Consider the following 16742-nt stretch of genomic DNA (forward strand, 5'->3'; position numbering starts at 1 on the left):
ATGAACACATATATAAACCAAAACCGCAATAATTTAGCTAGCTAGATGCTTAACATTAAAATTATTGTTGGTTCAAAGCTAGATTACTTGCAAAAGAAGACCAAATTTTACAATGACAATCATGAGGCACAACCCAACATAACATTTTCACCATAGGCTAGAAAGTAGAAACCACATAATACATGAGTAACCATTTAATGCATGCATGCATAACTTATTCATAATCTTACAAGAAAACAGCGCGTTAAATAATTTTATTTACGATCTCCACCGTCTCCACCTCCATGTCCAGACCCGAATCCACTCCCCTCCCCTGAACCCTCACCGGACCCTCCTCCACGTCCACCGCCACCTCCTCCACCACTGCCGCCTCCTCCACCACCTCCTCCTCCCCTGCCCCCTGAACCAGATCCAGCACGAGAACCAGCGGACGAGCCTGCTTCTGACCCAGCTCCTCCTCCTCTACCGCCTGAACCAGATCCAGCATGAGAACCAGCAGACGAGCCGGCTTCTGAACCCGCTCCTCCTCCTCCTCCACCTGAACTTGAACTAGAACTCGAGCTTGATGAGCTTGAGGATGAGCTAGACCCACCTGAACCAGAACCAGCACCTGCACCAGACCCTGAACCAGCTCCCCCGAGTCCAATTCCGATTCCAGCACCTATACCAATCCCACCCAGATTGATCAAACCCAAGTCCTTTCTTGCCACTCTACTCTCAGAAACCGTGACTAAAGCTGAAAAGAGTAGAAAACTAGCGAACGTCAATGCCACCAATGTCCCCATATCTCAACTCCAAATGAAAGCCCCTCAGTTACCAAAACATATAATGCTTAGCTTCTAGTGCTTGACGATTCCCGAGGAGAGCATAGGTCTATTTATAGTTCTAAGAACTAACTAGCTAGTTTATGTAGTGGACTTACACATGGATTCATGATAACAATATATTTGTATTATGAAACGTGGTGACTGGCAATTCTAATACTCGTCCCCACTCCCCACCATTGTTGAAATATAAATTTGAATTTACCACTAATACATCATTTTTGTTTTATATAGTAGAAAGATTTTTGTTTTATATAGTAGAAAGGAACATTTGCATGTATAATACCTTGAAGTAGATTAATAATTTAACCACAAAAGGATATAGATACATTCCATCTCAATATATAATTATCACCTGTAATCAATTACTCTTTGTCGGGTTCTGATTAGTACACTCAAAATTTTATGGTGAACAAAAATGTCTTTTGGCCTGAAAGCTAGTTCTGACCAAAAGTTAGAGAAATTGCATAGTCAAATGTGTTGACTATTTTGCCCTTAAAGTTTAAACGGGCCGGGGTCAAATTGACCACTCATGACTTGAAGTTTAGATTCTGAACAGTACCAACTCGTTTAAATTTTAAAAACCTCATAACTTGAGTTTTATAAATCCGTTTAATCCGACTCCAATTGCATCATTCTGGGTTTTATTTCTATTATACTGTCTCTAAGTTTTAGGTCCATTCGTGTCAGCTCATTCAGCACATTAAAGTTCAAGTTTCTTGTTTTCATTCTTTTTATCATTAAACTCTCTTAATTAATAAGGTAAGTAATCACTCCCCGTTTTCTACTGATTTTAAGACTTTTTGGAGACTTTATACGTACTTATTCATATTACATATTATCCAGAACTAGCAGATCATGATTATTGTGTTGCTGATCAATTAAATACTTATTTTCTATTTGCTTACTTGCTTATTTGTTTAATTCTAGCATTCGGAGATGTCCATAAATGATTCTAGCATAACTCATTGATTTGTCATAGAAGCCATAGCCTGATTCGCAAGGCAATGATTAGCTAGCACCACTTACTTGCTTATTGTTTAATTGTTGATACTCATAACTAATGTTGGTTTGCTTATTACTTTATATATATATATATATATATATATATATATATAAAAGTTTTATCTATTGCACTAAAATTTGGTGATTACTTACTCAACATGTCTAATTTTACAGATATTGCTGAATGTTTATCTTGGATGATTGAAATGGTTGAAGAACTTAATTTAGTTTGGCTTTAGGTTACTAAATAAAAAGATACTTATTTGATTGTTTTTGATTACTTGTTTTGGTCTTATTTATAATTGTAAGACTTAAGAGTGGCCACTGACTGCTGCGACAAATTTGAGAACTATGAACGCATTTTCTTAATAATTCATGTTTACAGATCGAGATGACGAAAACTTACATCTTTACCTCCTGAGTCAATAAGTCATAGGTTTGTTGCCCTCATCTAGAACCCGATTTTCACTTTAGATATTTTTCATTAAATCTACGGCTTTTATTTAATACGTTTTCAATTATAAAATGCGTCAATGAATTTCATTCTTTATTTAGTTGTAAAATTTGATTTTCTTTATTTTTTTTATTCTGTCAGCTTTTTTTTTTTTCAAGATTTTACGATAGTTGTTAGGTTGCATGTCTTGTAAAAGTAAGAATACTATCTAAATAAATGAGTAATCAAATACACGTTTATAAAATTTCAAGTTATATAGTTTGTCTCCATTTATCTAATTAAAAAAAAATACACCCTGCAAGTGTGAAAGAAGCAATCAATGTGTGGCTGAGAATACAGGGTGTCTCATGCTAGTGGAGATTCATATGGTGGCCATCATTTACTTAATCATAATTTAAACTCAACATAAACTCCATCATTAAATAGGATGTTGCAAATCAAGAAGATAAGGATCCCACTTGCAGACCACCTTAAAAAACAGGTAAATTTGCTGTAATGCAGTACAGATTATTTTACAAACCTCATTTTGAACATGTGTAATACAATTAGGCTGAGGGGTGTGGAGCGCGAGAAAGGGCGCGTGAGGCCATCCGGAGGCGCGAGAGGGGCGCGAAAGGGGCGCGAGCGCGGATTTCCAGGCGGGCACAAGGGTGATCGCGGGAGAAGAGAGAGGAAAAGCTGGTGGGCCCACCCAAAAGAGCCGTTGAGCTCGGGTTTTTTTTAAAAAAAACCTTTACAAAATCCTATATAATACCCCTAAATCAACCCATTTTAACCATATCAAACACAACTTCAATCTCCAAACTCATATATAATATCCCAAACTCCTTTATAAAACCCAAAATTTTTTTCCTATATATAACCCATTTCATATAAATCAATTACCACAACTTCAAAAAAAAATCCAAAAACAACCCATCGTCCCAATTTTTTTTTTAAAAATAATGTCGTCGTACTCGTCTGATTCCGACTCCTCCGAAGAGGATGATTTGCTTCTTCATGTAGGGGGAGTTTTGACCGCAACCGTGGTCAATCTCTTGCAAAATCAAGCCCATCAACCCCGACTCCCGAGGGTTAGAGCACCACCTCTCCCGAGGGGGAGTTTTTTAATAATACGTTTTTTTAATACATTTATAAAAAAATAAAAAAATAAACCGCTCGCGCCCCCTCTCGCGCCCCTCCACACCAGGGCCAGGGGCGCGAGCACCACAACCAACACCCATCTTATCAAGTTTCTCTCTCTGCCACACGTCACAATATTATTGGCTGGAGCCCCCACTCGCGCCCCCTCTCGCGCCCCCCACACCCCTCAGCCTTAGAATAATTATAGAGTAAAACTATTAAATTATATCTTATGATTATAATTGAATTAATTGCCAAAATCCTGACTAACATCTCTTAACATACCCCATCAAGCTAAGCATCGGTTTCGCTTGATGCGTTGAAAATAAAATATAGAAAATAAGATTCTATCTCTATTTCAATCTTAAATTATATCTTTTAAATTTTTAAAAATTAATCAATACAAAGTTATTATTTTGAAACAATTTTCCAGGCATGGGCATTTCAATTCCAGATGAAAAAAATATATAAATAAAATAACATAGCCAATACCAAACTGAGCTCGTACGTAAAACCTGAAAACTGAAAAACCTAAAAGATCCATTTTCTAAAACCGAAATCTTGGTTTTGAAACAAAAAGTTAGACTATCGCTTCGAAATCCATGTTGAAAGCTAGTTGGTCAAGCCTCCTCGAAATACATAAAAGTTTAAACTATCTAACACGAAAATCACATAATACCTGGTCATGACCTGTTGAGACATAAGATTGTGTATTATGGAATAACTAAGTTTTGCTAGTTATTACACCATGTTACAATGAGTCAATCTCTTGTTTCCTGCGTTGTGGGAACTAGCAAGAGTTGATTATCACGTCACGTGTCAGTGCCACATATTCATTGTTTTTATATTTATTTAATTTCTTTTTGATGAAATACAATAACTAAAAATATTAAATTAGTTAAAATAAAATTATTCAAAAAGAAATACCATTCAAATTAAAGACAAATCAAATTAAAACGAAATAAAAAATGTAAATAAAAAAATACAAATCGAAGTTCAAATTAAAAAAAAATACAAACAAAAATTCAAATAAAAAATCCTAAGGTTGGACAGCAAAATTGGCCAATACACCATATTCTTTGCGTGTGGTTGAAATAATAAGGGTTACTTCGATCGACCGATGTAATGCTTCTCCATACTAGGTTTCTCGGATCCCACGTGTTATAACCCCGAAGCTGATTTGGTTGCATTATCAAATTTTGCAAAAAATGTTTGGTGTGGTGTTGAAAATAGAAGAGTATTACGTATGGTGGTATATATAATATTTTAAATTGATTAATTATTAAAAATAGAGCCGTTTGGCAACGGCTAGGAGGAAGGAGGGCCCACTTTTGCAAAACATCTAAAAGCCAAAGGGGGATGGTGTCATTATCGGGGTGGCGCCTTCTTGAGAATAGTCGGGGCGGTGTTTATGACGTCATCGTGCCTACATAGTATGGATGACGCATCCATAACATAGCCTAATTGCTACAAAACTTTTAAACCCACATGAAATATTAAAGGTTAAAACTTCATGAAAGTTATAATCACAAAAAATACACAATCTTGACATATCAGAATCAATTGGCCGAAAGCATTGTGATACTTGCCATCGCATGAACGCACGATTTTAGTGTGCAGCCACGTTTTTATTGGACACTATTATACTCGTCATGCATTCCCTTAAATGGAGTAGAACCTGAACACTTTTCAGTTTGTTATTTAACTTTTTTTTCTTCAAAATTTGGCCAAGTGAGTCTCAAAATAATTTTTCATTTTTTCTAACAAAATTCTTGCTTCAAAAAATCCTACCTTTTAAAGTGAAGTGGGTCCGATTACAAATGAAATTTGTGAACTTCAAAGCTAACACGAAACCACAGACTCAAGTCCCTAAGGCTGTGTGTTGTCACTTGTCGTTGAATTCATCTTCTGAATTCTTCTAATAATATTGTGTCATGCGGTACTGATTGGACACTCGCTGAAGCCATCTGAGCCTGTTGTGGTTCAGGCGAGCGGTGGCTTCAATGAATTTCTTATTTTTTATCTTTAATATAACTCAATAATGTAAACTTCTAAGGGTATGTTTGTAATTTATACTTTGCTTAAAGGGGTTTATTGTAGTTTACGGTTTTGTTATGATTTTAGTGGGCTTGAGGGGTTTTCGGGTTTAGATTGGGCTTCACCTATGTGGCTTATACTACCCTACATATACTTATGTTTATTCTAGTTTAGGGTTATACTACACAAGTAGCATCTTTGTAATCGGTGTTGGTAAAGGGACTTAAGTACCCGACGTAATATGCGTGTGTTTTGAAGTCTATTATTGAGTCATCATTCGGTTGTTATTTCATCTTGTTCTTGAATCACCACTTTGCTAGTTTCTGCCTAACAAAGTGTTTTACTTGATATCATATTAAAAGATCATGTCTCGGGACTTAAAATTGGTATCAGAGCCTATAGATCTATTCTAGGCTCGGTTATTGATATCAAGGAATCAAGAGCTGGTGTTACTGCTGCAGTGATAAGGGTTTAAAACAAAGAAGATTTTCGTCGGTTTCATCGGAGCTTATTTGGGTTAAAAGATTTGAGGATACTCTTTAAAATTCAAAAGATATCAAAATCCCTTATTTTTTTTGGGATTTTGAGTTATCTCCAAGCATGAGGTTCTTGGAAACTTTAGGTTTCGTCTTCTAAAGGTTCTTGGCATCCTTGGGTTCTCGAAAACTCTAGGTTCTCGGCCAACCTAGTTCTCGGTGTCTCTAGTATACTAGTTCTCGGTATACTTGTTTTCAGTTATTCTTGGTTCTCGGCCACAAGGTTCTTGGTTAAAAGGGGCTTTCGGTGATAGTGAAGATTCTCTGATCATTTAAGAGTTTTTGGTCACATCTTTGGTTCTAGGTTTAGTTTATTTTGCTACAATGGAGTCAAAGGACAACAATATTTCCACCAATATCCATCAGGAGCTTAACTCTGTGATGGGAACCACGACTCGAATTCCGCGGTTATTGAATGCTGAGGGTTACCATGAGTGGAAGTTCAGTTTTGAGATGTACATAAGAATGAAGGATTCGAAGGCCTGGAGGAGTATTTTAAGGGGACCAACCAGCATCACTTATGAGTTGGATGACGAAGAAAGGACCATAGCTCCTAAACTTGTTGAAAAGTTCACATATGCTGACTTTGAGAAGGTTGATGATGATGATGATGATGATGATGATGAGAGATCCTTATATACTTTTACTCTAGCCCTAGCTCCTGACATTGCTCTAGGTTTTAGAGAAATAAAATAAACCAAGACTCTGTGGGAGGCTCCCATTGATGTGTTTGAGGTAAATGAAGACATGCAGCAAAGTAAGAAGGATTTGCGGTGTCAGGAGTTCAATATGTTTGATCACATTCTAGGTGAATCTCTTCATGCACAACTCCAAAGGTTCACCAAGCTTGTAACACGAATGAGATTGGAAAAAATTGAGTTAACTCTCTTGGAAATTAACAAGAAACTCCTTAACTCACCTCCTCAAAGTTTGGATATGAATGTTGTTGTGATTAAGAATACTAAGGATCTAGATAAAATGACCATAAATGAAATGAAGGCCTTGATTAATTCTTGTGAAATTGATGACAAACAGCGTGCTATCAATCATGCTAGTTCCTACAACACCACGGGTTTGAGCTCATCAACTAACAACGCCTTTTCAGCTCAAGATGGGTTTGCTATGTTTGGGTCTACATTGAATCATCCACAGCTCCAATCTACCACTCAAGCACTCCATCCAGAACCTCTCCAAAGAATGCATTTACACCTTCTTCAATCTCAAATACAAAGCCAGCTCCTCAGATTCCCACCATCTCTAAGGAAACTAAGGAGAACATTTCCTTGATAGCAGGTTTCATGAACTGCTACAATGCCTTTCTTGTAGGTGATATAGTTCCACCAGTCATGTTTGCTGAGCTAGAAAAGATTCATTCTGATGATGTTGACGAAATGGACATCTCATGACAAATGGCTATCGTGGTCTTCAAGGAAAAGAACTTTACTAAGAAGACTGGCATGAACAACTAGCCTTTTACAAATAACAAGAAAGTGGGGTTTAATAAGGTAAAACTTAAGTGCTATAACTGCCATGAGCTAGATCACTTTGCTCGTGAATGCATCAACCCTGCTAAGAAACCTAATAATGATATGACACTGATTCCAGTTGGACAGATAGGAGCCGTTGGGTCTAGCACTAAGAAAGCTATGGTGGCTCAACAGTTTGGATGGGAGAAGTAGATGAAGGCATTTAACTTGGGAGAAGAGTTGGCTAACTTGGCTCAAGTTGATGCAGTTGAAGAGAAGAATGAAACTGAAGAGAATTTGAGAGAGTTTTAGTTCGCCGTTATGGTATCTTCCACCCCTATCTCCAAGTAAGTAAATTCTAAACTTTATTCTCAATCCTGCATTGATAAACATGGTATATACAGAATTCATTATGATTATCTTAATTATAATGGAAATGGAAGATATTCAACTTGCTAACAATACCTTTAAGGCTAATGAGAAGTTATATAAAGAGAAAATTGATACCCAAAATAGGGATGTTGCCAAACCTCAAAAAGATCTAAGTAGGCAAGGTTGTATTTATCTTGATACCAAAAATAAAATAGCCAAAATCAACCGCTGAGTTGGACGCGTCAAAATTGGAAACAACCAAAATAAATGCAAAATTTCAGAAAATTGAATTGAATTTTAAAAAAATTGGTGTATCCAATGCAATGGTTGAGAACATAATTGAGCATCAACTTAAATACAATGACAATAAGGGTCTGTTTGGTATGGAGCAATGGAATGTAATAGATGTGATAATGGAATGAACAAAGAAATGAAATAGATCATTACATTCCATTGTCATGTTTGGTTATGATCATGTAAGAATAACATGATTTTCACTTTATTAGTATTATTTGCAAATCTTATTATTGTTAATACTATTATTATTATTATTGTTATTATTTACAAATAATAATAAACTGATAATATTTATTATTATTATTTATTAGTTATTATTATTAGTAGAAAATAATAGTTATAATAATAATTAATATTATGATATTCATAATAAATAGTTTTTAAAATAATAGTAAATCTTATTATCGTTACAACGAGGTTATATAATCGAATAAATATAATCGTAAAAGCGTTGAATCACACATGCGCGTTGTGAAATGCTAACTCACCAAATTTAAATATAATAATAATTCTAATATAATAATAGTTATATTATAATATACAAATCAATAATTATATTAATAATAATAATATACTATAATAATATTGGCAATATAACTATAATTATAATATAATAATAATAATAATAAAAATTATTATTTATTATATTTATTATTATTGTTATTATTGTTATTATTGGGTCATTTTTATTCCTTGAAGGAATGAAGAAAAAAAAACACCTCTACTTAAAGGAATGAAAATACTATAATTGAAAGGAGTTTCATTCCTTAAGGAATAATCCATACCATTATCACATGACAACCAAACATATTTTAATTCATTCCACTGGAATAATTCATTCCATTCTACCCTCCATTCTTTTATACCAAACACTACCTAAGGGCATGGGTCTTGGGTTCAATCAGGTTCCCCCTCCATTAAACAATAATTACTCTTTTCTTCTTATAACTAAAGAGGATGAGGAGAGGGAACGACATTTATAGTATGGTAAGATAGCAGTAAATGAGGCTGTAGAAAAGGCTCACAAATCCATTGAGCCTGCATTTAGTAGAAAAGGGTGATACTAAGGCCTCTACTTCATGTGCAGATGAAGTATCGAGAAAGATCTTTCTATTTAATTGTATCGAAAGGCCCAATGAATTGGGATTTCCCTATTGGTCCAGGTCATTTCGGGGATTCCATTTTGAGAGAGTTGAATAAGCACCGGATCTTGCCTATTTCGAAAAAAGTTATAAAAAATCAAGATATGCACTAACTTGGTTAGAGGATGAGGAAGATCTATGTTTGTTGAATAATTATGAACTTAAGACTGATTTATTTTCTAGTTGTGTTAAAAATCATGTTTGTGTGGGCTTTGTTTTTAAGAGCGAAAACTGTGTGCTTGAATCTTCTACTTTTGCTATTGATAATAATTTGGTAAATGTTAATGCTGCTAAACAAACTAAAAGTGGTAAATATAAGTTACCAAAGATTGTGAAAGAAGGTACTTCGTGTACTTGTTCTTGTGGTAATGCTATTAAAACTGAATAGGTTAACAGAAAATCCACAAGTCCCCACAAATCATCAAGACCAGGAGTTGACCACAATGCTTTTCTTGTTAAGAAACAAGCATGCTATAATTGTGGAACTCCTGGTCACATAGCTAGAAATTGTCCCTATCGTCCACATGTTCCTTATTATGGACGAGGACAAAGGAGTATACCTAGGTACTAGTTTCAACATCAATTTAATAGAAAACCTGCCAAGGCAAACTCCTCAGAAGGTGACTGGAACGCTCGCAAATTTGCAAGTCAGGAGCCTAAATGAAATAAGCCAGTTGTTGAAAATAAACCTGACAAGAGGCAAGATTCAGACCCAAAACCGAATCCTTGTTTGAAATCGGATAAGGGACCAAAATCTAAATCTATATCAGTTCCCAAGGCTGAAGTCAAACAACCTATCTTTGTTAGTCACAAAATTATTAAACCCGGCTACAAATGGTTTCCCAAATCTCCCAAGGACCAGTCATCTAAAATCCCTTGTGAAACTTCTTGTAAAATATTTGATAACAGGGAAAACATGGCATGGCAACAAGTGTCATATGTAGACAAGTCAGGTTTACCCAGTGTCACAATGGGCTAGATACCTAAAACCAACTAATCCTGCATATTGTGCAGGAACAACTATGGAGGAATATCATCAAACGTTGGTATGTTGATGGTGGCTGTTCCAGGCACATGATAGGAGACATCTCTCAATTGCATGACATTCAAACAATTAATTGAGGGTATGTATCATTTGCGAGAGGAGAAAGAGGAAAGATCACTCAAAAGGGTACTGTAAGTAATGGTGTTTTACAGTTTGATAATGTAAATTATGTTCCTGAGTTGAAACACAGTTTGTTAAGTGTTTCTCATATTTGTGATAAAGGCTTTTCAACACACTTTACTAATAAAGAATGCCTTATCTTAAAGCCAGGCATTGTCATACCTGACGGTTAGATTCTTGTTCGATAAAAAAGAAAAGATAATTCATACGAGATCTACATGAATCAATGTGTTCCTGAAGAAATAACTTGTTTATTTTCAAAAGTGTTCGGAACACAATGCCATGCTTTAGGATTGTCGTTTAGGTCATGCCAATGTTAAAAACCTAAACCGACATTGTTCAAGGTTTGCCAATCAAGGATTTTATGACTGTTGAGAAATGTATTGCTTATGCATAAGGAAAACATCACCATAAATCTCACAAACCAAAACTAAGTAACATTATTGATTCTTTGTTTCAAGTACTTCACATGGACTTCTTTGGTCCCGTTAAAGTGCTTAGCATTTCTCGTAACTCTTATTGTTTGGTTATTACTGATGATTACTCACGTTATACTTGGGTTTTCTTTTTGCCTAATAAGAGTGGGATTGCAAAGCTAATTAAAAGGTTCATAATGTTGATGGAAAATCAGACAAATTTGAGAGTAAAAGGTATACAATGTGACAATGGTGCTGAATTCGAGAATGTTGTGTTGAATCATTTCTATGCTGAAAGGGGCGTGCAATGACAATACAGTGTTGTCCGAACACCATAACAAAATGGAGTGGCTGAAAGGAGAAATCGTACATTAATTGAAGCTGCTCGTACAATGTTATGTGACTCAAAATTGCCCTCCTTCTTCTGGGTCGAAGCAATCACTACCTCCTGCTATTTACAAAATAGGGTGCTCATCAACAAACATCATATGAAGACAACCTATGAGTTACTTTATGGATATAAACTGACGGTTGCTCACTTTCGTACATTCGGATGTCCGTACACTCTTCTGCATTTGGAGGCAACCCCAAAGTTTGATTCAAAGGCTGATGATTGCTATTTCGTTGGATATGCTGGCCGTACTTCTTATCGAGTTTACAACAAGGTCACAAAACAGATTGGGGAGTCCTATGATGTGCATTGGCTAGAGGAAAACGAGATAGATGCACAAGTTGGTCTTGACTGGTTTTTTTAATTATAATGAATTGTTTAAGCCTTTTAACGTGTTTCCTGAAGTTGTGGCAGGTTCTGCAAGTCCTTCAGATGGTATTGATAATGAAAATGAGATTATTGTTACAACTACTACTTTGAATAAACCAACAGTACTAAGTACTGGTCCATCATAGATGAAGTACCTGCATCTTCAATATCTGTTCAGGAGCCGATTCCTATGATAGAATCTTCTTCTAGCGGTTCTGGAGAATCTACACAACCTGCAGTTGGTAGTGAGTCAACAAATGTCAACGACCCCATTTGTCAGACATTTAGAAGACACATTTTCCCATAACCAATTCCTAATGAGTATGTTGCAAGTGCCTCTCACTCGTGAATCTCTCTGTCTGGGAGTATACTTCGAAATTTGGATTCCAAGACACTTTCATGAATCTTCCAGTCAATAGTTCTATGTCAAGTCATCAAGTTCTTACCAACATTCAACATGATCATCCAATTGAGAACGTCATCGGTCTACTTGAGACAAGATTCTCTACTAGAAGTTTGGTTTGAGAAATACATGAATGTCTCTGCTCATGTTTTAAATCTCAAATTGATCCAAAGAACATTGACATGGCGTTACAAGAACCAAGCTGGGTTGAGGCTATGCATGAAGAGTTGAATCAGTTCGACTTGTTGAAGGTCTGGAAATTGGTTAGGTAACCAGAAAGCAAGAAATCTCTTGATACGAAATTGGTTTTTCGGAGTAAGCCAGATGACTGGGGGGTGATTGTGAAAAACAAAGCAAGGGTTTTTTCGTCAGATTGAGGGTCTTGATTACACTGAGGTTTATTCTCCCGAAGTTCGCCTTGAAGTCATTCACATTTTCTTAGGTGCTGTTTGTTTTTTAAGAGGTAAAATGTCTGCAGACCACATTTGTAAACAACTGTGGAAGAAGAGATGGACCAAACATCTGCAGTATGTAAGAAGAAGACTGTTTGTCTTTTAACGTCTGTAGACTACTATACTAAACAGAAATTTAAATAAACCGATTCATTATACCTAACTTTTCTACAAATTTTCTTTAACAAAAAACTAATAATAATCGAGCACATACAACTAGGGGTGTTCACGGTTCGGTTCGAAACCGTGAACCCGCCCAAACCGGTCATCGGTTCGGTTTAACGGTTGGTTTTTTTGTTCAAGTTTCGGTCGGTCGGTTTCAATAATTTCAAACCGGAGCGAACGGTTTGGTTTACAGTTTATATAAAAAACGAACCGTACAAAACCGGACTGGACCGTAAAATGTAATTATATATTTTTTTAAAATGTTTTATGTTATATATATATATATATATATAATATCAATAATTATGTTAAATATGAATTGATAGTGCAAATGAATATATAATATGCATATTAAACTATTAACTAAATACTAACTGAAAAATGGTTGAGCTCAAATTCCAAACGCAGTAGCAAGTTGCAGTGAATCGGCCTTTAAATTTTCTTCATTAAAGTATTAAACCTTAAATCAAGATATACTTTATGATCTCAGACTCAAGCCGCTTATTCCGATGTATTTTCTTATTTCTTGACGAATTGTGTTTAAACATGATCATGGGCGAATTGTATTTATATAAGTTAAACATTTTCAAATTATTCGCGTCTCAAAACGCGAAACCAAACCGGAACCGAACCGTAATGAACGGTTTGGTTTGGTTTGGTTTAAAAGTTTAACGGATTGGTTTGGTTTGGTTTAAAAGTTTAACGGTTTGGTTTTGGTTTACAAGAATCAAAAACCGTTACCAACGGTTCAGTTTACGGTTTGACCTAAAAACCGCGAAAACTGGACCGTGAACACCCCTACATACAACAATAAACAAGCAACAAAAATATTCATTATATCAATCCTTTCTACAAACTTTCATTATACCTAAACTTTTCTACAAACTTTATTCAACAAAAAATTAATAATAATTGAACAATTACAGTAATGGTGAATATTAAACTAACCATTATACCTAAACTAATAATAAGGTTGGATGTATCCAACACTACATTCATCAGTATTGCATATATGCAATATTGATACACTTCCTGCGGGTAATATGGGTGTTTTACACATATGCACTAATATAATATTACATACGTGTATTACTAATGCATTGTTGATGTATTGCGCGTATATGCAGTTATGGTGTAATGCATATATGAAATACCGATGCACTACATATGTAAAATATCAGTATTACATGAACCCTAAACACAAATAGTTCATAATCCTCCAAATAAACTAATTAAAACTTCGCATTGATCAACAGAATTGATAAAAACATGCTTCGAAACATTAACCGACTCTCAATCAATCTTCAATTTCATCAATATAACTCAAATTTTGATGTTTTTCAGTCCAGTTTTGACAAGCGACGAACTCAACTTTTTATGTATGATGTAAACATAACGATTAATGAAATTGATATAAACATAATTGTAATCACTAACCATCTCTCTATCAACCTTCAATTGCATCAATATAACTCGAATTTTGACATTTTCATTCCAATTTTGACCTGTGGCAACCTCAAATTCTTATATTTGAAAATTAAATGACTAAAACATGAAATTGAGCATTGAATTTGTTCCATATCAACTTGAAATGATTATTATATAATCAATCACTCATCAATTCAAACAAATATCATATCTGGTTCATCAATTTGTGAAGACGTATTGTGAAGAGTTTAAGACGGGTATGCAGGGGAAGCAGTGTATTGTTAATTTTATTTTGATTGTGCTTTTACAAAAATAACCCTCTATTTAGAAGTTCTCTCCCTAAGTAGGAGTTCTTTCTTTAACCTTCCCCTATATATATATATATATAAGATCAGGATCATGTGAAAACTTTTTAGGAATTGAGAATTATGAGAACAATAAAAAAACCCAAAAATAAAAAAAAAATCATAAAACAAAAAAAAAAACACAAAAATAAAAAAAGTAAAAAACCCAAGTTCTTATTTATCATTCCAGTTTCTAAAAAAATAAAATTCTTGCTTTAACTAAATTATACATATATGTATAATATGCACATATATGTACACACATGTTTTTTTTCTATACACATATGTATAATTTAAGGTAAATGATAATGTACATATGTGTACATTACGTAACTAGAGATTAAATGAAATTATATATATATATATATATATATATGTGTGTGTGTGTATAAGTATAAGACGAATTAAATACAAAAAAAATCGGTTTTTTTTATTATACATATATGTATAATATGTACACATGTTTTTTCCTATACACATATGTATAATTTAAGGTAAATGATAATATACATATGTGTACATTACGTAACTAGAGATTAAATGAAAGCATACATATGTGTATAGGTATAATACGAATTAAAAAGAAAAAAAATGGTTTTTTTAATGAAACCGGAATGAAATATAAGAATTTTGATTTTTTTACTGTTTTAAAATTTTCGTTTTTTTTGTTTTATAATTTTTAAATATTTTTTAGAGGTTTTTTTAGTGGTCCAAAATGGTTCTCAAAGTTTTCAATTTGTCAATGGTTCTCTTAGGATCCTTACCCTGTATATATATATATATATATATATATATATATATATATATATATATATATATATATATATATATATATATATATATATATAGGCCAAGTCTAAAATGAAAACCCACTTGAGTTGTGAAAACTCTAGAAATCCATTCTAAACCAAATGTTTTTAATTAATATTTAAATCTTGTAGTCCACAATTAAAGTAAATAAAAAATGTAAATATAAATATAACTTTTTCTCTCTCTTGAAAACATATATAAAAATTAATAAAAAATATTAAAAAATAGCAAATCATTTTTTTTATATTTCGATGTTTTGTATTAAATGTTACAACATATATTAAATGTAACAAAAAAAAACAATGTTACATAGGGTTTTCACAACTCAAATGGATTTTCATTTTATACTTCCCGTATACATATATATATATATGTATATGTGTATGTATGTATGTATGTATAGGGGAAGTATAAAATGAAAACCCATTTGAGTTGTAAAAACCCATGAAAACCCTTGCAACATTTAATACAAAACGTTGAAAACTAAAAAAATGTTTTGCTATTTTTTAACATTTTTTTACTAATTTTTATATATGTTTTTAGGAGAGAGAAAAAATTATATTTATATTTACATTTTTTATTAACTTTAACTGTGGACCACAAGATTCAAACTTTAGCTAAAAGCATGAGGTTGAGAATGAGTTCTAGAGTTTTCACAACTCAAGTGGGTTTTTATTTTAACCTAACCCTATATATATATATATATATATATATATATATATGGGAGGGATATTTTGAGAACCATGTTAAGTTTAAGAACTTAAGAACTCAATTCTTGGCCACACAATAAATTAAATGAATTGGAATATGTGGTTGAGATTAAATCTGGTAAAAAATCAAAGTATGAGAGAGAATAAAGATGTAAGTTGTTACACTAACTTTTACGTCCGTTACACACTTACACATGTGTAAAAAGTCAACTCGGTGCGTAAAAAAATTCTGTAATTTTTTTTCGTGTATGTAACCTACATATTACGCATGTGTAAAAAATATTTGACAAAAAAATCGTTACACTGAGTTCTTTCGAGTTCTTAAAACTCAAAAAGGTTCTAATTTGAAATCTCCCTATATATATATATATGGTAATTTTTTTAAGTAGTGCAGATAGAATTAAGAGTGTTGGTAATTTTTTAAAGTTAATAGGGTTATATATAGGTAAGAAAAATTTTAAAAGAGTTTTTATTTATTTATTTATTCCAAGCCCAACGGTCAAATCTCGCTCCCTAGGCCCAACGGTCACTTTAGGCCACGCAAGCTAACTCGCGGCCACTTGCTTGCGAGGCCGATCGCGGCTGTGTGTTGCGGTGTTTTCAGCTGACGTGACTCGCGACAAGCCCCTCGAGGCTGAGGTGGCGGGCCACAATGGGCAGTCTAATGTTTGTCCGACCATTTTAAACGATCGATGTCTTCTTGTTTAAATAAAAAGTGTCCGCCCTAAAATGTTTGTTTCGCCCAAAAGTCATGCTTAGAAGATTTCAAATGCTTTTCTTGTAATTAATATAAATTTGGCTTTTATATTAAAGAACATTGTTTTGTATAAAAAT

General features: G+C 33.8%; 1 protein-coding gene across 1 annotated transcript; it reads right to left on the reverse strand.

The window, feature by feature from the left end:
• Nucleotides 1–227: 227 nt before the first annotated feature.
• Nucleotides 228–794, reverse strand: LOC143534190 (uncharacterized). The gene has a single exon (XM_077028745.1). It carries the CDS (start codon nucleotides 783–785, stop codon nucleotides 255–257), a length of 531 nt encoding a protein of 176 aa, XP_076884860.1. The 5' UTR covers nucleotides 786–794; the 3' UTR covers nucleotides 228–254.
• Between the last annotated feature and the right edge of the window lie 15948 nt (nucleotides 795–16742).

The sequence above is a fragment of the Bidens hawaiensis genome, unplaced genomic scaffold, assembly GCF_021521415.1.
Source record: "Bidens hawaiensis isolate Kalapana, Puna unplaced genomic scaffold, B.hawaiensis_p1.1 tig00000760_1, whole genome shotgun sequence".
NCBI classification, from domain to species: Eukaryota; Viridiplantae; Streptophyta; class Magnoliopsida; order Asterales; family Asteraceae; genus Bidens; species Bidens hawaiensis.

Bases quoted from the DNA above. Each gene is read 5' to 3' on its own strand.
- LOC143534190 (XM_077028745.1), bottom strand. From the start codon at position 785: ATGGGGACATTGGTGGCATTGACGTTCGCTAGTTTTCTACTCTTTTCA.